General features: G+C 38.5%; 2 protein-coding genes across 8 annotated transcripts in view; one reads left to right on the top strand and one right to left on the bottom strand.

The window, feature by feature from the left end:
- Positions 1 to 22548, top strand: part of LOC123880902 (receptor-type guanylate cyclase Gyc76C-like) — a 35170-nt gene extending 12622 nt beyond the window's left edge. For 6 of the 7 annotated variants that reach the window (XM_045929296.1, XM_045929293.1, XM_045929294.1 and 3 more), the window contains 23 exons: positions 1607 to 1817; positions 2215 to 2412; positions 2497 to 2562; positions 2720 to 2960; positions 3407 to 3553; positions 4063 to 4268; positions 5044 to 5227; positions 5652 to 5809; positions 6239 to 6529; positions 7026 to 7145; positions 8283 to 8423; positions 11753 to 11824; positions 12156 to 12245; positions 12795 to 12870; positions 12961 to 13116; positions 13818 to 14007; positions 14383 to 14523; positions 18089 to 18311; positions 18557 to 18701; positions 19430 to 19632; positions 19890 to 20025; positions 21505 to 21631; positions 21897 to 22548. In XM_045929296.1, coding sequence (XP_045785252.1) covers positions 1635 to 1817; positions 2215 to 2412; positions 2497 to 2562; positions 2720 to 2960; positions 3407 to 3553; positions 4063 to 4268; positions 5044 to 5227; positions 5652 to 5809; positions 6239 to 6529; positions 7026 to 7145; positions 8283 to 8423; positions 11753 to 11824; positions 12156 to 12245; positions 12795 to 12870; positions 12961 to 13116; positions 13818 to 14007; positions 14383 to 14523; positions 18089 to 18311; positions 18557 to 18701; positions 19430 to 19632; positions 19890 to 20025; positions 21505 to 21631; positions 21897 to 22398 — 3996 coding nt within the window. In that variant the 5' untranslated portion in view covers positions 1607 to 1634 and the 3' untranslated portion in view covers positions 22399 to 22548. The remainder of the gene's footprint in view (positions 1 to 1606; positions 1818 to 2214; positions 2413 to 2496; positions 2563 to 2719; positions 2961 to 3406; positions 3554 to 4062; positions 4269 to 5043; positions 5228 to 5651; positions 5810 to 6238; positions 6530 to 7025; positions 7146 to 8282; positions 8424 to 11752; positions 11825 to 12155; positions 12246 to 12794; positions 12871 to 12960; positions 13117 to 13817; positions 14008 to 14382; positions 14524 to 18088; positions 18312 to 18556; positions 18702 to 19429; positions 19633 to 19889; positions 20026 to 21504; positions 21632 to 21896) is intronic. The other variant, XM_045929299.1, reaches the window with a different exon arrangement.
- LOC123880910 lies at positions 8712 to 9326 on the bottom strand. The gene is made up of 2 exons (XM_045929313.1): positions 9088 to 9326; positions 8712 to 9036 (listed from the first exon to the last, which is right to left on the bottom strand). Exons 1-2 carry the CDS (start codon positions 9257 to 9259, stop codon positions 8765 to 8767), a joined length of 444 nt encoding a protein of 147 aa, XP_045785269.1. The 5' UTR covers positions 9260 to 9326; the 3' UTR covers positions 8712 to 8764.
- Positions 22549 to 23605: the final 1057 nt, after the last annotated feature.

Here is a 23605-nt window from a genome sequence, read left to right as displayed (position 1 = left end):
ATATTTCTGCGGCAGGCAGGATCTTTCAGTTAAGAACGTGGTCTCATGTTCCTAATGTGGTTTTCTTTGTCTCGAAACGTGTCCGATTGTAAGTGTGTCCATGTCCAAAATAAACTCAAATAAAGTTCAGTGAACGGGCGTATTTATATTATGCCTTAAATGAGAACATAATATGGACAATAAACTTTATAAATATTACCTACTTATATTACTAATTAAAAAAAAAATTAACAAGTCAAAATTAAAAATTTAAAACGACCCCAACAGGTCGCAGTTTCCAGAATATTGCATTGTAGTTGGGATTGAGTGCAAGGAATATATAAATACATATATTGTATTATCAATTGAACGACTGAGATCCCTACATCGGCTGAGAAAACAGCTAATAGTCTTCAAACGGTTAAATAGTTTTTCACCAAACATAGTTAAGAAAGAACCATCTCGATTAAACAGGCTTCAAAAGAACTTAATCCATATCCATCTATCCATCTGTTTGAACGCTGCGATGCCACAGACAGACACACAGATACACAAGTAGAACATATAACACTCCTCTGTTTGTGACGGGCGAGGGTTATGCGAGTCGCTGCCTAATCACACTAATATTATAAAGGCGAAAGTTTGTATGTGTGTGTGTGTGTGTGTGTATGTTTGTTACTCCTTCACGCAAAAACTACTGGACGGATTTGGCTGAAATTCGGAATGGAGATAGATAATATCCTGGCTTAGCACATAGGCTACTTTTTATCCCGGAAAACCAAAGAGTTCCCACGGGATTTCGAAAAACCTAAATCCACGCGGACGAAGTCGCGGGCGTCAGCTAGTATAATATAAACAGGAGAACATGTAAATGAATGAAATGAATCACATCTTTTCGGGACAAACCAATGACAACGGTGCATTCAGAAATAGTCTACCTACATGCGTCACATTTTTTTTAAAGATAATTAGCCATTCTAATCATGACTCCCCTTTCCCCTCCAATTAAGCGTAAAGCTTGTGCCAGTAGTGGATACGACAATAGTGCAACGGGTGGGCTTTGAACCGCCGACCTTTCGGAATTCAGTCCGCTCCTTAACCGTTGAGCTATCGAGGCTCTTTTTATAATTTTTATGATAGTTTTTTACCTACACTTCAAGGTTTCTAAATGTACATCGAAAATTATTTAGAAATCATGATATTATTAATTATATCAATCTAATTATTATGAATGGGATGTTGCGTTTTGAAAAGTTATTGGAGTTTCTTGCTGGCTTCTTCTCAGTAGAATCTGCTTTTCGAAAAGGCCAAAAGGATAGACTTTATAAAAGAACCAGTTAAGACTCGTTAGGTACTACTTGAAATTATTTTGTACTAGCTGATGCCCGCGACTTCGTCCGGGTGGGTTTGCGTTTTTCCAAATCCCGCGGGCCCTCTTTGATTTTCCGGAATAAAAAGTAGCCTATGTGTTAATCCAGGGTATAATCTATCTCCATTCTCAGCCAAATGCGTCCAGTAATTTTGCGTGATTGAGTATCAAACATCCACACTACACACGAGGATTGTGATAGTAATATTATAATGTTACTAGGATTAGGATGTAATCGGCATGTTTCGTTTGCTTCAGGTGCTAGTGCCGCGGTGAAGGCGACGGCATGTGGCACGGCGCGCGAGTGTTGATACTCGCGGCGCTGGGCCTACTGGCCGGGCCTTCTGTCGCCGCAATACCTAACAAGAAGTTCAACATAACTATCGGCTATCTGCCTTCTATCAAGGGCGAGCTCCGAGACAGGCAGGGACTTACCATCTCCGGGGCTTTGTCTATGGCCCTTGAGCAGGTAGGTTTTGATGTGATTATTTACATGTTAAAGTCAGTTACAGAATCACAAAGCAGCTCTTCCCGCATCGTCTTCTTCATTGCTGAGGGTACTGACTCCTTTCTTTTAATCACAATGGTAGGAGTTTTCTTAGGATAGTATTGAAGTGAGCTCTCACATCCTTCCGCATACGACTGGACTAAAGAATAAATCGACTTTGGTTTTTACGGCTACCATTCATCTAATGGTAACAACCGAGACCGACGGTTTAAAAGAGACCAAATTCGGACCCCCAAATTCAATCGCCTACTAAGTTTGCTTAACTAGCTTGTTCGATGCGCTGTCACAACTAGGAAACGCGTTGATTGCAATTTGCAGTGGGGAAACCTATATTTTTTGAAACTTGTAACCTTTTCAGGTCAACAATGGCACAGACCTTTTGCCAGACGTCAAGCTATTGTTGAAGTGGAATGACACGCGATGTGACACGGTGACAGCTACACGTATGCTCACTGACATGACCTGTTCTGGTGTAGTCGCCTTCTTTGGCCCGGAAGGGCGCTGCCACACAGAGGCCATTGTTGCCAAGTCTCGGAACCTGCCCATGATCTCTTATGTAAGCTTATAATTTTGTAAAGTAATGTGGCTTAGCAGATAGTAATAGGATTAATCTAATCATTAATTTATATTTTTGTTTTAGAAATGTTCTGATTACCAAACATCCACGCTTTCAAATTTTGCGAGATTGGAGCCACCTGATGCACAAGTGAGAAAATTTACTTATTCGTAAATTGATTTTGCTAATGTAGGGTCATTAACATCATCTTCCCTTATTTTCTGCCATGTTTCTGAATTTGAACTGAGTTTCTTGATAACGGTCACGAGTGCAGCAAAGAATATTCATTGATTCATTGAAATTGCAGGCGACGAAATCTGTAATATCTCTTCTGCGGTACTACAGATGGACTAAGTTCTCAATATTATACGAGGAGCCATGGGTGACGGTGGCACTTACGCTCGAAAACCACGCGAAGAAGAATAATATGACTGTGAACCACCAAAGGCCCGTCATCGACGGGTTCAAGTGCTGCGAAGAGAAAATGACGTGTTGCGCGCCGGGGTTCTGGTACCAGTTTATACAGGAGACAAAAAATAGAACCAGGAGTAAGTCCCATTCATTGTTGTAGCAGTAACGCCACTGTGCGACACGACACCACTGGCACAATGTCTCATCGGGTAGTTTTAGCGTGATTCTGTTCATAGCAAATACTTGAATTTTTATTTGTCTCAACCTTATCATGTCTACCTAGGTACTACCTATTAATTTTTTGTTTGCGTTATTTTCTGGTGACTTAGTACTTATTTCAAAAAGTTAAGAGATTCGCAATAATGAAAATTAACAAAAATATAGGAAAACTCCTTAAACAAGACAAAATTGTTATTCCTTAATTTATAAAAAAAGGAGCGCAGCTTATAGACACCTGCACTAGAGTAACTTGTGTTTCAAGTGTTGTCACCTTAGAATTTTTCAGAATTCATTTATAGCCTTCAATTAAATATTGTAATAATTAAAAATTTTACATTATAATATCATTGTTATTTTTTTTCAGTATACGTTTTTTTGGGCTCAACAGCTGGACTTATAGACATGATGACCGCCATGGAGTCATTGCAACTGTTTGCAAAAGGGGAATATATGGTTATTTTCGTGGACATGATGACATACTCTCCTAAAGATTCATTGAAATATTTAATAAGTGAGTTAGTTACTCAACATTTTTTACTTTTAAGTATAGTCCTATTGGATCTAGTCCTATGGCAGCTTGCTGTGGCACAAGCTGCCAGACCTCATAGCAACCTGTGAGACAGACGGTTATTTTCTCTCGGACGAGCCCAATGGGCTTCACGCTATATTCATAAGAGATCTTGGAACATCTCAATATGCGTTGAGGGTGGCCATAGAGAGGGTTTAGTAGTAGGGAGTGTTGTAGGTAAATATTAGGTATTTTAAGGAGATATGTTATTTTAAGGTATGTTAACAAAAAAAAGTATCGTAATCCTCCGGGAACTTGCGCCTGTAGCGGCTGCCCCGTTCCCCCTATGGTAGGGTCAGCCAAGATCTGAAATCTCAAGTCTGGTTTTAGTTCATGGACTTGTTCAAAGTATCATTTACACTTACACCAGATTTATTAGTACACTTTTTGAACGTTATAAATCATAATAAGAAGAGATAAAAATAAAATTAATTAATGAATGTTCTTGTCAGAAACCGAGGACCGTGGCTTGACGCTGGTATGCCCCAAGACGAGCGGAGACGGGTCGTTCAAGAAGCGCGCGCAGTCGCTGCTGGTGGTGGTGTCGTCGGAGCCGGAGGTCAGCTACGAGGTGTTCACGAACAGTGTGCGCGACTACAACGCCAGGCCGCCCTTCGAGTTCCCGGTGCCCGCCGTCTTCGAGAACCGGTTCAACAAGGTGACTTACAAGATCCATACTTACTTTATATTATAAATGCGAAAGTGTGTCTGTCTGTCTGTCAGCTAGCTTTTCATGGCCTAACTGTTCGTCCCGGGGACGACATAGGACATAGGCATGGGATTCTTAAATGCCCATCTGTTTAACCGATTTTTATATGGTACAGAGGTAGCTTGCGTCCCAAAAATTGACATACCTAAGTAACTTTTTATCCCGGAAAAGACAAGAGTTCCCATGGGAATTTTAAAAAACCTAAATCCACGCGGACAAAGTCGCGAGCATCATCTAGTGTGAATTTAATTTTGACTCATCATTAATGATATACATAATTGAAATTCAGGTGGTTTAAACTATAAAGTAAAATTTAATTCCTGCCTACAAGGGGTACCTTAAATTAGACATCAGAGTGCTTGACCAACTGTTTTATTTGATCTGTTAATTTTATTGTGGTCTTTTCAACCAATCAATAGTGTCCGCCCTAACCTTCAGCTTCGGCCGAAAGGAGCCGAAGTTTTGATTGAATGCGTATATAGCAAGCGCCGAAATTTAACGAATTCTTACAAATACGAAATTATTAAACTTTCAGCTTCGGTCGGACTCTACTAATCAACGATCACTGGATAGCACTCTTGCAAAGAATTCAACAGATCACGGATCTGCTGATATTCTGCTTGTGCCCAGCGGCATCCAGCGAGTCGCTTGAGAATGTCCATCCCTTTAGTAGATCTTCCAACGTTTATGGCATTAAACAATTTTGTATGATTAAATTTTTCAGTTTGTTTCAATCTACGCGGCATATTTGTACGACTCTGTGAAATTATACGCGACCGCTCTACACAAACTCATAGAAGAGGAGACAACTTATAAAAATGAAACCCTCGACCACACGAAATTGATGAGCATTGCAACTAATGGATCTCTAATTGTCTCGAAAATGATCGCTATTACTCCTTTCAGAAGTAAGTTCAATTGTAATTCGTCACCATTTTTATACGTCTTAATGTACCGTTGTTTCACAAATCTCTAAATTGAATTACAGACAAAATCTGTCTAAATTTATTGCTATGCTTTCTAAAATATGGTTACACCAACTAGTGCTCAGAAAGCGTCACGGCTTTTCTTCATTGCCACAGCCCACAATGCGCTGTGGTGGTATAACACTATAGCCACGACACCAATTTTGCTATCTAGCCTCTAGTTTCTGTGATTGCTACAACGCGTCGTGAGTGTTTTCATAAGACCCATAAGATGAATTTCACGATGTGAATGTTTTACAGTAACCACAGCGCGTTGTAAGCTATTTTTTCGCTCAATAATCGTTTTGCGTTTGAACATAACATATTATCTAAAAATTGGACTACAGTTCAGTGTATATGTCGCTAGGTGTGGCAGGAATGTCAATTCGTCTGGACGAGCGAGCCGACTCTGAGGGAAACTTCTCTGTGCTCGCCTTCAAGAACATAACCATTGAAGACATTAAGTGCAATGCTAGTATGGTTCCCGTTGGGCATTTCCAACAACAGTGTGGCAAAGAATTTCCTGTAAGTTACTATTTATTACTAATTAATCTGGTGGGATTTTTTCCCCTGTTTAACCAACATTACATAAAATATTTGTTCTAGTACCAAAAACGTACAGATACATTTTTGTGACATAATTTCTATCTAGTATTTAAGCTGAAGAGCGTTTTTCTGATAACCTTATGAAATAAAAGAGCGGTTTGACACTAAAAATAAAATATAGCTATTAGCTAACAATCTAGTTACATAAATCGAAACAGTTAATAAGGTTATCTGCAATGCAAACCCTATGACCATTCCAGTTGAATATTTTTTGTATTTAACGTACCATTTGCGGTTGGATATTTTTTTATTATCAAACGACCGCTCGTGTCCGTCTAGACACTTCGTAAACTATTTTTTACTAAAAAAAATATTTTTGAAGTTATAATTTTTTCTCCTGTGTCCTAGGAGTACAAGTTGAACCCCTTCGTTCCAATCGACTGGCCCGATGGGGTAAAGCCAGAAGCGGAACCCTCGTGTGGCTTCCTCAACGAGAAATGCCCCAAAGACGACTCGCAAATAACTTCACTCGTCGTGGCGGGCACATTGGCTGTTACGTTGTTTTGCGCCCTCGTGGTGACCATCAGCATTTATAGGAAATGGAAGATAGAGCAGGAAATAGAGGGGTTGCTATGGAAGATAGATCCTCAGGAAATAGCTGGGTATTTAGGCAGTGGCCTTGTGTGGTCGCCCAGTAAGGTAATACGTAGCAACTATTGTTATTGTGAGAGTCCAGTCTAAACAAAATATTGATTTTTGGTTAAAAATATTATTAAAAAAAGATTCTAAAGATTCGAGAACCTCCTTTTTTTTTGAAGTCTTTTAATAAAAAATTATGCAGATTTCAGACTTTTTATTTTATACTACATGATACCAGTTACTTTGTCCATGTGATTTAAGTTAAAAATCTTGTGGGAAATCTTTTTGGAAATAAAAGAAAATAGTCTATGTCCATCTCCAGGATGCCACTATTCCCGTTAAAATTGGTAAAACACAGACAGACACACATTTGCTTTTATAATATTAAATATGGATAGTGTAGGCTTCCAACTTTTCAACTGTTAAGAAAATTACATGAATTTTTTTTCTTAGTTATTTTAGTCTCTTTAGTTATTTTCAATATGAATATTTTGTATTTCTATGAAACCATTCTGTGGAAATACAAGTCGTTAAATAGATAATTTTATATTTTCAGTTAAGTTTAGCAAGTGGAATATCATGTGAAAGCAAATGTTGTACTCAAATATTTACCACAACTGCACAATATAGAGGGAATGTTGTAAGAATAAAGGAATTGAAGTTTTCGAAGAAGAAGGTGAGAATAGTTTTATGATCAGAAAATGCACAGAAGTTTAAAGTATGCTTCTCTCACTGATACAAACATCTCGCTTTATCTACTTTCAATCATCCATTTATTAACTGAGGATCATTAAAATAATGTACGCTAGCCCGAATTTCGTCCACAACGGTCAACCTTTTAAAGGAAACTAGCCAACTACGCTGGAGATATTATAGTGCAAAGTGTGTGCGCAAAGTAACACAGGTGCACACTCTTCGCTGAAGGTGGGCCTCGAGTCGAACGTCTGCAACGTCAGCGGCACCGCGTCAGAGCGGCAGATTAATGTACTATGCAAAATATATAAGGTGTAACCAGAACGCTAGCAAAAACGAAGACAGGTGATAGTATTGATGATTGCAGATAAGGTTCTACAAAAAAAAGCTTTTTTTTTTAAAAACCTGTATTTTTTAAAAGTTCACGACATATTGCAAATAAAAGCATCTGACTGACGTTAGAGGAACGTTACGTAAATAGGCCACTTGGGGCCTATTTACGTAATTACGTGGGGCATTGACCCGAGTTTTGCATATATTGAAAAATACTAAATCGCTAAAACTACAAAATAAGGCAAATGGTTATTGGTATTGGATTGTGATTAGTTCTAGATACACATTGTATAGGGAACGTCAATCGAGTGCAGCGACAATGACGCTGCTGTCAGTTAGACGTCAGTGTCGTTACACTCTAATGACGTTCTCTACATTTGCATAGATAAAATATTTTTTATGCCAATGTAGGGGAATGTAGGGATGTTCATATATGAACACACAAAAAACAAGTCGAAAATGCCTATAATTTACAACACCAATTTATTGCACCATGAGGTGAAGCCTGCCCCTATGTAAAAGCAATCTGTTGGACTTCGTCTGTGTTGGTGTTTGCTGGCGGGCGTGCTCTGCCTTTTTGGAGTGTTTTTTTTTTTTTTTTTGTTAAAACTGACTGGAAAGCGCTCTAAGGGGGTGCCGTGCGTATGTCGGCGAGTGCCGGCACAGAAGGGGTCCATACTTGTATAGTTTAACTAACTTGTTACAAATAACTACAAACTTGACATTGGCTAATCTTTGTAAAGCCAGACGAGAGAGGAAAAAAAAAGCAATCTGTTGTGGTGTACAGGACATCCCGCGCGAGGTGATGAAGGAGATGCGGCTGCTGCGCGAGCTGCGGCACGACAACCTCAACTCGTTCATCGGCGCCGTGGTGGAGCCGCTGCGGGTGCTGCTGCTCACCGACTACTGCGCCAAAGGGAGCTTGTATGTAAGTGCATTACTTACTTTATTCCATTTGTTACCCGTGATTGATTTATAGTTCTAAGGCGACACGTCCATTATATCATTATTGCATCTGTACGCCCTTTTTTTGGAGAGTAACTAGTTTTTTAGGGTTCCGTACCTAAAAGGAATAACGGAACCCTTATAGCAGGGATGGCGAACCTTTATGCGTATACGTGCCAATTTTCTGGAATAATATTTAATGACGTCGCAGCCGTGCCATCAAATATTCTTGACTTTGTGATCAGTGGAAAAATAATGTAAAAAAACAATATCAACTCAAAGCTCTATATTTACCAAAAATACAATTACAAGAGCAATTAAAAATTAGTGCGACTTCTGTTGTTGCAGATTGGACGATAATTGACTTATATTGGGGTTGTACGATGTTACTTTTAGCAGAATGCATGCTGAACTTGATTCATCAGTCAGTCTATTTCTAACAGAGTCTTTGATGTTATTCATCTCTGAAAACAATGACTCGCAGGCATATGTTGATGAAAATACAGTTAGAATAGCGTGAGCCAGCTTCTTTAAACAATTAAATGTTTCTGGCAACGCATTCCAGGTTTCTAAAATTTTATTATTGGCATCTTTACTTATATTACTGGTCAATCTTTCTGTTTCAATTAACTCTAATTTTATATTACTGGTCAATCTTTCTGTTTCAATTAACTCTAATTCTTTTCTCATGTCTATGAACTTTTGTATCCAAATTGAACTAGATTGGAAATCAATCAGCTGCATTTCAAAATCTTCAATTTCCAACCAATCGAACTGGGAGAAGTTCAGTGTATGAAAGGTCGTTACATCTGGGTACATAATAAACTTGACCGTTTCTGATAATTCTTTGAACTGAGAAAATCTTGTTGAAAATTCCTTAATTGAAGAATCACAGAGATAAATTCCTCAGTAATATTTTCTGCATTTGTTGTCTCATGTATATCAGATTCATTGATATATTTTTTCAAGTATGGAAAATACTTGTAGTTTTTTGCGATAATATCGTTTCTGAAAACTTGCAGTTTAGCCTCAAAGGCGCGAATGAGATCGATCATGACGATTATTGTTTTGTTTGTGCCTTGAAGCTTCACATTTAACGTATTTAAGTGTTGGCATATGTCTGTAAAAAACATCAATTTTGAAAGCCACATGACGTCCAAAGCTGTGGGTATTGTTCAATTTTTCCCTCATTTTGCAGAAACAGTCTGATTTCTTCCAAGCATTCAACAAATCTTTCAAGTACAGACCCACGACTCAGCCACCGAACATTATTATACATGAGTAAGCCATTATACACGGAGTTGACTTCATCCAACAAAGCGTCGAACTTTCGCTTGTTTAAAGCCTGAGCAGAGATGAGGTTGACTATTTTCGTAACTACTGCCATAACATTATCAAGAGATGTTAAACCGCTCTTAGCGCATAAGGCTTGTTGGTGAATGATGCAGTGGAATTCAAGAATCGAATGTCCTTGTTGACTGATTGAATGACTTCAGTTTGAAATAAACTTATGAAACCAATTTTTTTACCCACCATACTCGGAGCACCATCAGTTGTTACAGAAACAACTTTTTTTATATCAATTTCTTTTTCAACTATCGAATTTTTAACTGCCGTACAAATATCTGCGCCCTTTGTAGTTGTTGGTAACGATTTTATCGCAATTAATTTCTCCTTAATGACGTTTCCTACGCAGTATCGAGCAAAAACAGCTAAACGTGCAGATTTTGTGACGTCAGTGCTTTCGTCGAGGCATAGCGATATAAATGAAGCAGAGTGAATGTCAAGCTTTTGTTGCTCTGTAACATTTTCAGCCAATTTTAAGATTCTTTCCTTTATTGTGTTTCTGGACAAAGGAGTATCTTTGATGCGCTGAATTATCTTATTTTTATTCTCGAAATCAGCAAAAAGAGAAGGCGCGCATGCTAACCAGGCTTCCTTTAAAAACTCGCCTTCTTGAAAGGGTTTACTATGCCGAGCAATGACATTTGCAGCCGTGTAACTTGGCGCACTTGTATGACAATTTTTGCCAACAAATTTATTTATTGATGTTGACTGTTTGTTTCTGTCTTTCAAAGCACTCGCAATTAATTCCTTTTGCTCTGCTTCGCTTTTTTGACAAATAGATTTGTGATTTGTTTCAAAATGCCGTTTAACGGAAGATGTTCTACATACCATGGTGCCAGAACATAAAACACACACTGCTTTGTCACCTTTATTAATCACGCCGAATTTATCAGTCCACCAAGTCTGAAATTCTCTAGTATCCTTGCTATTTTGCACTTTTAGTTTCTTTGCTGAACTAGCCATATTAAATTACAGCAAATAATAACTTAAATAAACTTTAAAGTTCACTTTCACAATGAAATTCAACTATTTTTTGCGTAAACGAACAATTTGCGCGGGCACTGCGCCTCGTTTGTTATTATTTACTCAAGTCAAGCCCCCGCGCTGCTACTTTTTTCTTTAAACTCGTAATCAGTGACGTGCCGAAATTATTTCGTCGCGTGCCAGCAATGGCACGCGTGCCATTGGTTCGCCATCCCTGCCTTATAGGATCACTTTGTTGTCCGTCTGTCTGTCCATCTGTCGTGTCTGTCAAGAAAACCTATAGGGTACTTCCCGTTGACCTAGAATCATGAAATTTGGAGATAGGTAGATCTTTATCACAAGTAAAGGAAAAAATCCGAAAACCGTGAATTTGTGGTTACATCATAAAAAAAAGTGTTTCAATTTTCAAAGTAAGATAACTATACCAAGTGGGGTATCATATGAAAAGGCTTTACCTGTACATTCTAAAACATATTTGATTTGTCGTGCAAAATGTCGGAAAAAATACCCGAGTAGGTACGGAACCCTCGGTGTGCGAGTCTGACTCGCACTTGGCCGGTTTTTTTAATATTTTTATAATAAAATAATTACTTTGCTATTATTGTTAAAATATGTTGTGTGTCGAATAAAGAAAATAAAATAGAGAATAGCATTCATTTTCAGGACTAGCTTATGCTCGTGACCTCGTCCACGTGGATTACACAAATTTCAAGCATCTATTTTACCCCTTAGGGGTTCAATATTCAAAATTCCTTTCTTAGGAGATATCTACGTTATAATAGCTATCTGCATGTCAATTTCAGCCCGATCCGTCCAGTAGTTTGAGGTTTGCGTTTGTAAATCCGTCAGTCATGTTTTTCTTTTATATATTTAGATTAGCTGACCCGCTCTAGCTTTGCTCAAGTGGCATTTCAAAAAGAAGTGAGTGGCATTTCTAAAAATCCTGAAATATTTTAATTAAAATTAACATTTATTTTTCAGGATATAATTGAAAATGAGGATATAAAGTTGGATCAAATGTTTATATCTTCGCTAGTGCATGATCTCATTAAGGTAAGAAATAGCATTAATGCTGCAACTGTTACATATTATATTAGTAATCATTTAACATTCTTTGTTAACTTTAAAGTGGGTTGTCTTTACCAATTCCTGTGTAACTTGATTTGCCCTCTTTTTTACTCTGTATCGAACTTGCTCAATATAACTTGTGCAACAAAACCTATTAGAATATACTTCTAAACAATAGTGTTACTTATTTACTCGTGGTAATGTTGTCTTTGTACAAATGAGATAAATAATTTTTGTTTTATAATTTAACGATAACTTTAAGCCTGGGTTATTCAAATCTTACTAAAATATTGTTAAATTTGTTTCTTCATTTCAGGCTATGATATTTATTCATACATCGCCATTAATTTATCACGGAAATCTCAAATCTTCGAACTGTGTGGTTACGTCGCGGTGGATGCTTCAGGTAAATTATTGTAAAGATATGCATAGAATTGAGAATTTCCTTAAGTAGTTATTTAAGAATTCTTAAAAAATCAAAACTGTCTCAATTACTAAGTGTGAGATACAATTGTTGATTATAACTGTAACTGTGTAATATTTTATATTTCGAGTGAAAAAGCTGAGTTCATGAAATTAATGTTATCCTATACTCACCAACACAGTTCATGAAATTTTTGTATACAGCTTTAAGAGAGTAATGAGAAATGCATCATATTATATTGATTATGAACTAGTAACCGGTACTATTTCAATTTTAATAACTTTACACGGTAAAGGAAGAGGCTTGTTTCCTTCAACTAAATAGTGATTGTATTCGCCTGCCTATGTAGGTGAAGTCTCGCTAGTGTACGTGATTTTCCAAACTTTTGTTCCAAGTTAGATAACTATTTTCAACTGTAACACTTCAGGGTATGAAATAGTATAAAATGAAATCGTCAATTTGAGATATGTTGCTAGGTCACAGTCGATTTTTTTTTAAACATAGCCAAACTCACGTAGTATTTCTTTATAGGTAACCGATTTTGGTCTTCACGATTTAAGAAGTTGTGCTGAAAATGATTTTATAGGAGAACATCAATACTACAGAGGTTAGTAGCTAGAAATACTGTTTCTCTGATCAGATGAACTTTAAGAATATCTTATTTTTTGTCAGTGTTGAGGTTCTATCTATTTTTTAGGTTTACTGTGGAAGTCTCCTGAATTGCTAAGACAGTTAGATGATCCGAATGGATTTGTTGGTGGAACGCAGAAAGGAGATGTTTATGCGTTTGGTATCATACTTTACGAAATAATTGCCAGACGGGGACCGTTCGGTATAACAACTGAACCAAAAGGTAGGTAATTTATATTATAATATGAATATTTTTGTACTTCAAAGATAATTTATATTGCTACAAAAGTTGGAGCAATTTATATAAGAATGTACGCAATTCAGATTCGCTCAAATGTATTTAAAAAACGCTTTATTAATGTGGGTGCTGACCGAAGTTACTGGGTGTAATGTACCTATCATTCGCAGCGAGCATGTTACGTTACGCCGTGTGCAGTTGGTTCTACATTATTACAAAAATCTGCTTGCTAAATGTCAAAGTTCTTGACCTAGAAATTTGAGCTATACATTGATATTTTAATCAGTCAGATTCTCCTTCTACATGGCAGAAAATATTATATTATATGAAAGACATGTTCAGCTTTGTAGAGCATCTGTTGTTGAGACTGACATCAGCAAGAAAACCTCATATGAGTATGAGTGACTAAAACCTCGTTCACACAGGCTGCGTAAGCGTAGCGCGTACCATTGCGTCGTAATGTATGGAACTGTATGAAACATGGCACACCGCTTGTTAGGGGTTTACGCGCGTCACTACGCACGTGTCACGTGTACGCAATTGGTGTGAATCGGCCTTAAGACGATGCTCTACGAAACCGAAGCTGCCGATCTCTTTCTAAGGCTCGATGTGCAATATTTTCTGCTGGGTATTGCATATAGAGTAATGATGGTTTATTCTTTTGTAAATTCGTGACCATTCCTCAGACATAGTGGAGCGAGTGAAGCGCGGCAAGCGTGAGGGCGAGGAGCCGCTGCGGCCGGACACGCGCGCGCTGGAGGGAGTCGTGGATGAGTACTGTCTGCAAGTCATGCGCGACTGCTGGGCCGAGGACCCCGCCGCGCGCCCCGACTTCCCCACCGTGCGAAGCCGGCTCAAGAAGCTCAAGTCCGGCAAGTACGTGCCTATACTCCTTCATTGCGTACACTGTAGTGTGAAAGAAGCACTCGACGCCTGACACACGTGCCTATGCATACTCATTAGTCGTGTATGATTGGTCTATCTGAAGTTGTGTAGTCGCAGCCACAAATAACTAAGAATGGTACGGTGGATGCGTTGGGATCCGCTGCTTACATGCACCCTTGAGTTTTGATTGCAATGTTTTATTGGTCACTTGTCCAGTGATAGCCGTTAAACACGACTGAAAATTGTAAACTGCATGCAAACACTTTCTTTTGACACGACTCGCATTGCATTTATTTCGTTTTTGACTAGTTCAAAAAGAGAAAAGTATTTTTTAAACTTTATTTTTTATATTGTTATTACGTATAGGTCACGAAATATCATGGACCAAATGATGGATATGATGGAGAAATACGCTAATAATTTAGAAGAACTAGTCAATGAGAGAACGAGGCTATTAATCGAGGAGAAACAGAAGACGGAAGATTTACTACATAGAATGCTACCAAAGTAAGTGACACATCTCTATAAAAATGTAATTACTTGTAGGTAATGTTAGATATGTCCAGAAACAAAGTTATTAATGTCTCCTAATTTAACATTTCGATGTGGCTTCATTAACGTGTATGTTTTCAATGTATAACCCTCTTACTAGTTACATGCAAATACCATTTTCATAAGACAAGTTAATAATATACATTTCGGGATATTAATAATACTGCTTGATGAATGTGTTATGAAAATCGATTTCTTTTGCTTCAAAAAAAGCAACAAAGATCACATGTATCTCCTCTCTTGTAGGGCATAGTGTATATAGAAGTAGCGGTCGGCATATACATAACGTGGACACGATATTATACATTTATTCAAGCCAGCAAAACTTCCTCTCTGTATTACTAATTATGGAGGCGAAATGCCACGTCATGTCTCTGGCGCTCGCCACTTCCTTATAATCTATGCCTAAAGGTGCGAACACATAACTGTGTTGTAGTGTGTTGCAAAGCGATCGGGCGACTGACCATTCCAAGCCAAAAAATGAACCTTAAATTTTAACAGCTGATACTCGCGGTCGTATAATTTTTTTTTAACTTGTTTTCTGTTATTAAATGACCGCTTGTGGCTATCTTAACAATTCCTAAAATATATGATTTCGATCGCCTGCAGTCGCATCATAACACACCACAATACTATAATGTGTTCGGATCTTACCCTAATGTCCCAAATAAATAAAACACCCGGGTTATTGTGTTATTATATCGATATTATGGGTGTTTGCATGTTACTTAATGGAGAATGCATATAATTATAAGCAAGGTGAAATTATCGTGACTAATGAAGGTACGTAACGTTGTTGTAATTAGTAAATGTAAGAACAGATACGGAAAACGCAAATACAACAAGCCGCATCGCACTGGCTGACTGACAGTGGTGTGCGTACTGGTTTACATTCAGTCCACTCATCTCCCTCCATTCTCTTATTTAGTTTCGACGAGTGGGAATGAGATTTCAACCACGCTGCGGCAAATTTTTATGTAATTCGACATTGTTTTAAACTTTATTGCACAAAAGTACAGCAGGCGAACTAAAGGCTAAGCGCCAGTCATCCTTTGGACACACAAAAGTTATGGTAGGCACAAAAAAAAGAATAGAAAGGAAATAGCAAAAAAATGTAGGTATTTGAATTGAGCTTTTTAAAATTATTACTCAAAAACTGGATAGATAATATACAATTTACAAGGGACAATTCAAATAAGAGATTTTGAAATAATATTGGTGGTCTATAATGAGAAAACCTTGGAGGTGCTTGATAAAAGCTGCAAGTTAGTATGGCAGTTCTGTTGACTGATTATGTCGAACAAACCTGCCAGCTGGTGTGGACTGAAAATTCAATTTTTAAAGTCCATGGGTAACTGCAGGCTGCTAATTTAGGTCGTATATTGTAACAACACTTTATACGTAGCATGAAACAGGACGTTTTCTGAAATTACATATAATGTAACATACATTGTTTATAAATCACCTTTTTTGGAATTTACCCGAAAATAACTCTAAAACACGCCTATTTCCTATTTATGTTCATTAAGATGTATCTTATTTAAAGATGTATCTTAATGCATATTTAAATAAGTAATTATTTATTATAAGCGTTTATTTAACTTTCAAAATCTCATAACCCGCGAACCGATCGCGTTCCGCCTGGCTGGTTTAGTGGCTATTCATAGGTAAAGAACTACCTTATAATTTTTCAGATTTTATTTGTTTTTTTTTTTCAAAATTTCCTACAGGCTCTCGAACCACTTATGGTTCGAGGTTGTATTAATATACATTAACAAGCGAAAAATTGTCGGCACGATATTTTACGATTGTTACATTGTAATAAATTCTTTTTTGGCATTACGTTATAATTTGTAAATATACTTACTAATTGTGAACTTTTTTATTCACGGTTGGCGTCGGGATGATGCGAAGGGAAAAATTCAACACACATTGTTCTTTTCTAACAGCTCGATTTGACCTAATCCACGGACACGGACTCGATGTAAAGCAGTACTTGCTCATCATAATGTATCAAAAGGAAAAAAAATTGTAATTGTATTCACTTTGTTGTACTTGTGTTCTTTTCCAGATGTGGGGGTTGAATCCATTATAGAAATGTCGTGAAAATGTCTTGAGGTAATTAACTCTCTACTGGTGATTGTAGTTAAAACGGTTTGTCTTACGCTGCGGGGGCCGAAACATCGCTTATCATCAGTGATGTGATGCGGTTATCTAACAATGTACTATTAAGGCTTAAACAGATACAACGCGTGACGGCAGTGACGCGCGACGAAAACTGCACGGCAAAAGTTCAAACTGAACGGGCGCGTACCTATATGCTACACGTGTATTATAAGGGACTGCATGAAGAACGCCACGACTGCAGGAGCTCGGCTCTTACGTGCTTCGCAGTGTGAACGCCTTCATTCAGTTTCTTGTATTGTAATTTATAAGAATCGCGTTGAACACAGCCGTCGTGTCATGCTGCCGTCCCGCGTCGTGTGTGTTTAAAGCTTTAGCGCTTGCTTTGGGTCTTGTGGTGGTTTAGCATTGCAGTTTAATCGGTGTTGGTAAAAATCTTAGCTTGTGCATTGCGATTGAGTATAATAGTGTTTAGTTCTCACGGTTATCCAGATTGTTGTTTTAGATAAATAACCATAGCAAGCATGTTTTAATAATACTGAAGTTCTAAATTTTATAATTTTAAATATTTATTTATTTACAGTGTAACATGCTATTTTTATCTTTCACATAATTAAAATATTGTTTTACTGTTACGAAATTAATTTATAGTTTGCTTCTCATGTAGTTTAGGTTAGCTCAAGAAGTATGTACCTAATTGTAGTACTCTTAAACTATTGTTTAAATAGTAGAGACTTATTTTAATGTGTATTATCTTGTTTTGTATTCAATGGCAGTGGTTAGTTTAGCATGAGTTTTTGAAGAGCATATTTTTTAATGTAGTTTGACTCAGTAATAACACTTTCTCGAATTAATGATATTCCTCAATTAATTAAAGGTCTATATTTGCGACTCTTTAAGTTGAGTTAAACTTTGACAAACAATAAAAATAAAGTGGGTTGCGCTAGTTTCACAGATTTGCTATACAAAATTGTTAAAACCTCAAATTAATTTCTCAGATAAAAGTTATTTGATGATTGAAAAATCGGCCTTTAGTATTCAAACCTCCACGATTACGGTTAAAGTTTTAGTATAAAGTTAACAAATCTTGGCTTATGCAAGCCGTTTTATATTGACGGTCAAAGTTTAACCATAACTGTAACGTAACATTGACCACCTGTCATGTGACTATACTTTGACGTTAATTTTAGTTAACGTTAAGATATTTTACGCAGTATGGATGCCAATTTTTTTGTTTGTACTATATGATTTTATTTACGAAAAAGTCGATCGTCACTTGTGTTCATACGAATAGAAAGATAACGTTACTCAGTTACGTATTTCAGTTATTTGGATCTGAAGGTGGGATGCACTTCGCTCCTCACACATCCAGTGTACAGGCAAGTTCTTGTTATAGGTCAGTCGCTCGAAGGTTGACGACGGGCGAGGGGGTGGAGCCGGAGTCGTTCGACTCGGTGACGATCTACTTCAGCGATATCGTCGGCTTCACGGCCATGTCGGCGGAGAGTACGCCGTTGCAGGTGGTCAATTTCCTCAACGACCTGTACACGGTCTTCGATAGGATTATCAGAGGCTATGACGTGTATAAAGTGGAAACTATCGGGGATGCTTATATGGTGGTACGTATGAAGCCGAAGACACATTGTATTCATGTCTTGTCAACGACACCACTCGGGTGCCGTTTACTATTATTTTCTTTTAATTCACCGCCGACTATACTCTATCCACGGAAAGAAGTTAGTATAGCGCTCTCTTTACGTATTTCCATACAAATAACAAAGACAAAAATCTCAGTGAGCGTTAACCATAATTTTAGTCATCAACGAACTATGTTTTCGTTATGAAATTGTCTTTATTATTCAAGGTATCCGGCCTGCCAATTAGAAATAATGACAGACACGTGGGTGAAATCGCATCGATGGCGCTGGAGCTCCTCAACGCTGTCAAGAGTCACAAGATATCGCACAGGCCCAACGAGATGCTAAAACTAAGGATAGGAATACATACCGGTAAGCCTAATATAATATATTACAATTGTAGTGCAAACATTTTGAGACCTCGCTCGGCTTTTTTATTCCATGAGTCATCTGTCATGTCAAAAGTCCAATTTAAGTCCTTACTCTCCGTGTAACACAAGAGCAGATATGGCGAGTGAGTTCTAAATATTTATGACAGACATTCTCAGATACAAAAAAGACGAATCAAATTGAATAATTGAAAAGAGCTACCGCTGCATTTCTTGCTGATTCTTCTCGGTAGGTATTCCATTTCGAGAATTCAGTGGTAGATTCTTTTGACATTCAAAAGCACTTTTAAAGTTTTATTGGATAAAAATATTTGCATTTCTACATACATACGGGTGAAGCGCGGTGATATCTTACGACACGTGGCTAAGTGAATCCAGCCACCAGGCTCCCTAGTTATCCTAGTTATTGAGGCATATAAGGTCCCTTACTTTGTATATGTAGCAAACCAAAAAGTTTAGACTCCAGGGTGTTGGGGTGCAGCCCGTTTTAAGGGGTTTGGAGCCTTAGTTGCCCTCGCGCCTGGTCTAGTTAGTTGACAACGTAATGTCATTGCCAGTCTCGCACGCACGCCAAAAATCGCAAGTCAGAGTTCTCACATCTCTGTCGTTCGATTTTTGGCTTGTGTATCTGCGATCTGGGTATATCGCGTGCAAAATTATTCGCGTATTTTAATTGTCGTGTTACATAATATATTGTGCTTGGATCGGCAGGCGCGGTAGTGGCTGGGGTGGTGGGGCTGACGATGCCGCGCTACTGCCTGTTCGGCGACACCGTCAACACGGCGTCGCGCATGGAGTCTAACGGCGAGCCGCTCCGCATCCACATCTCGCCCAGCTGCAAACAGGCGCTCGACAAGCTGGGAGGGTACATCGTCGAGCCCAGGGGCACCATACCCATCAAGGGAAAGGGTCAGGTACGTTGCCATATCCATCTCCTTACACAAGTACTTAGGTAAAGATAGGTATGTGAGGTTATTCAGGATTATTTTGTATGGTGTGACGTTAGATATGTTCTAGAGTTGCCTATCGATAGTAGATAGGTACTTGTGTGGTACTTGTACCAAAACCATCGATAGGTACTATTGATAGTATCGATAGTTTTACACTATCGATAGTCGATGACTCTAGTATGTTCACTTGCAATATTTATGAGTAAGCAATATCTTTCTAGCTCCAAACATATTGGCTTGTTGGTGCGACTGAGAAGGCGATACAAAAGAGGCCGGTAGAGGGAGAGGAACGGCCATTGTTTTGTCGGCCGCGGCGAAGTCCGAGATTGACTGATTCAAGACATCCATCTATATCAGGTATGTTTATTATTTATCTCAGTTGTGAAAATACGTTGTTTTTAGATGATTTTTTAAGTTTGCCAGATATATTGCGTGTTTATTTTTGATGAAAATTTTGACGAATTTACATGTTTATGGTTTGTGATTTTAGCATGTTCAACAAGTTTGTTACTTCAGCATGACTATTTTTTCTATAAGGAAGACTATGAATTGTGTACTTATAAAAAGAATAACTAAGACGTCTACAGATTCTTAAGTGGGCCAAGTTACACTTAAATGGCCATTGATGCTGTATTTTATTAATTTTTTTTTTTTGTAATGATTTTGGTTTTAAATATGTCAAGGGAACTCTTGGATTTTCTTGGATTTTATATCTGTATACTACGATGCCAGCTATCTCAGTGTACCAAATAGACCGCGATTTTCTTCATGAGCTCTATGATTTTCTGGGACAGAATGTATCCATCCCCACGATGCAAGATGCAAATATCTTGGTACCAAACTTCGACAAATTAGTATAAATGGATGGATTGTGAAAAGCTAACGAACAGACTTTCACATTTATAATACTATAGTTTGGATTCATGTCAAAGCTTGGATTTCTGTAAAATGGTATAAACATAGTATAGTAATAATAATATTAAGTCAATGTTGGTTAGGGTCTTTGGCATAAGATCCAGTATTTGGGACCAACACTACTATCCGCATGAGCTGTGTGGGTTTTGAGAATTTGCTCGTACTTTTTACGTTACAATTTGGTATGCAGTGCCAATTTTCGCCCGCTTCTCTTAATGTCTAATCCTATTATTAATATGATTTGCTTAAATATTGCCCTGACACTGGCGAAAACCTAGCGAAGTGACATAAGCACAGACTACGGTCTATTTGGGCTGCAAAATTCCAAACACCAGTCTGTTTTTTATCTAGTGCTTTGGTGTTAACAACTGGTGAAAAATGTTTCCCTTTAAATTAAGTCTATTATTAAATAAATAACTAAAAAATAAATAAAAAAATAAGTTATCCTACGTGAAATAAAGAACATTTGATTTTTTATTGTTACGAGAGCTTAGCATTATTACATAATTTAGGATTTTTCGATTTTTTTTTATATTTTTTTTTTCAATTTACGCGATGGCTTCGCGATTTATCGATACGTTAATAATACAATAATAGTGAATTAAACTTTTTAAAATTTAAGTTTTTAAAATTTACATATTTACTACTAGTTATTTTATTAGTTTTGAGACTTATTCCGACATTATAATGCCTTCGCATCGTGTGCAAAAACCGCACTTCGACCTACGTTATAAAAGTTTAAAAACACAGTTTTTCTTGTAATATTTCCAAGATAATTTTGATACCTTAACTAAAATTGATAGCCAGAATACTTTAAAGTAATATTTAGGCATATCATAGTATTCCGGACTGTACAATTGGCTTTACTACGCACCATGTTGTAACGTACCAACTCGTCAATTGGTGGTATCGGTTGGCAAGAGCTGAAGAGCGAGGGCCGCTCGGGCAGCGGCAGCGGCGGAATCCGGCAGCGCCTGCACAGCGGCGCGTCGCTGCCCGCGCCCGACGAGCCGCTGGCACGCCGCGCGCTGCACGCTACACAAACCAGGTGATTTCCCTTTACCTCTATTAATGCATGTCTTGTTTACAGCAAGTTTGTGAGGTCAGTGTATTTAGTATGAGATATTTCATCTCACCAAAGTTGATTAGAATTTAGGCGTCGAACGCTACAGCGATAAAGTAAAGTGGACTTTATTCTTACGTTATTGTGTTTCGACGCACGCTTTCTATCAATGTTGGTCATATCATGCGTATCTTAACCGGCGTAAGCAGCACCTAAAGTTGGAGCTTGATCGCATTGAATGTTTTGTCAGACGTGCGTTGAGCTCGATCGCGTCGTCGACGGCGTGCTCGGCGCTGGGCGGCGCGGGCGGCGCGGGTGACGAGGGCGGTGCGCTGCGGCCGGCGCGCTCGCTGGACGCGCTGGGCGCGCGCGCGCGGCTGCGGCGCCAGAACACCACGCGCTCGCTGGACGCGGACGTGGCCATCGCCACGGTGTCGGCGGCGCTGTTCAACGGCACGGCCCTGGCGCCGCCCGACGAGCCGCGCCACGACGAGGACAGCCCGCTGCTGCGCAAGGCGAGCCTGTGCAACAAGCTCGAGCGTGTCAAGCGCAAGGTGCCCGACTCCGACTACATCGAGTTCTACAAGAAGTGGCGCTCACTCGAGAACGTGGCGGACGCCAAGGGCGGCGCCAAGACGCCGCGCTTCGCGATCCGTTCGTGGCTGCTGGGCATCTTCGGAGGTGGCGCGCGCAGCACCTCCTCGTCGCTGCGCCGCGCGCCACACCTGCTCGACCGCGAGTCCGCCGTGTGAGCGCCCCGCACCGCACCCCACTCCCCCTCCCCCCGTGTATATTGCGATATATGTATATGAAATGCTCTTGTAAATAATATATGTAAGTAAAACGATGTTACCGTCAATTGTGAAATAAGAGTTTAATGTTATTAAATAATTTCTATTGAACATGGTCTCTTAATAATACTGACGTAGATCACTTTAGCGCTACCGAACGGTTCCTGCGACATGTATAACGCGTAGGATGCGCGTTATGGATGTCGGCCTGAATTCAGTTAATGTCTATAGTATATTTTATTATAATTACTTTATAAATTAAGTAAGTTTTTAACAGTTTTATAAATTAAGTATCATTAAACTAGCTCACATCGACATTGAAATGGTAACCTATATTTGCTATAATTAACACAAATATTCCCATACATACATTATATTATATTATTCACAAATCGTAATCCGGACGGGGTTTGACTAGTGGACGTGGACGTAAATAATTTTGAGCCGGCCTGGGTTGCAAATCTATATCTTTCAACCGTTACATAAATTATATTACAATCCTAGCTTGACTGTCCAGTTTTCATAAAATCACTGTATTTCAAGCTGGTTTGTTGGCAAAAATGTCTTCTTTCACAAATACGTAAATTAAATACAACATCGCAGGTCCGCGATTTGTTTTATACAAACGTTATAAAGATCTTATTCTTAAATTACACGTCAAAATATTAAGTTGCGTATCAACTACGCACTTCTTCAACTGCGACCGCAAATCTTGTACGCGTCGCTACAAGCGATAGTAGATTTTTGTCGATATAAGAGCATAGTTTCAAATATTTGAAAATGAGTGGAGTGCAGTTGGTGAGCAAACACAGAACATACGCAGCTTGATATTTGAAGCTACAGACGCATTACTGTGTTGTTGCGTGTCGCAACGCATTCTGACGCGATGATCAACGTATCGAAGGGCGCTTCTAGCGTCAGTACGCTTGAAACGCCACGATGGAATAGTAGAACGATTTATAGATCACTCGTTATCTTGTCGCATTCGCAGACGACAAAAGAGACGTGAGGTAGGTGAGGTACAAGATAGCACACATATAAGCTTATGGGAAATTATTTCAATATAATAAAAAATATGCAAATACAGGTGTAACCAGAACGCTAGCAAAAACGAAGATAGGTGATAGTACTGATGATTACTGATAAGATACCTAAAAAAATACGAAAA

Source organism: Maniola jurtina, chromosome 3, assembly GCF_905333055.1.
Source record: "Maniola jurtina chromosome 3, ilManJurt1.1, whole genome shotgun sequence".
Classification (NCBI taxonomy): Eukaryota; Metazoa; Arthropoda; class Insecta; order Lepidoptera; family Nymphalidae; genus Maniola; species Maniola jurtina.
The sequence above is the reverse complement of the archived record's forward strand: the minus strand, read 5'-3'. Positions and strand labels throughout refer to the sequence as shown.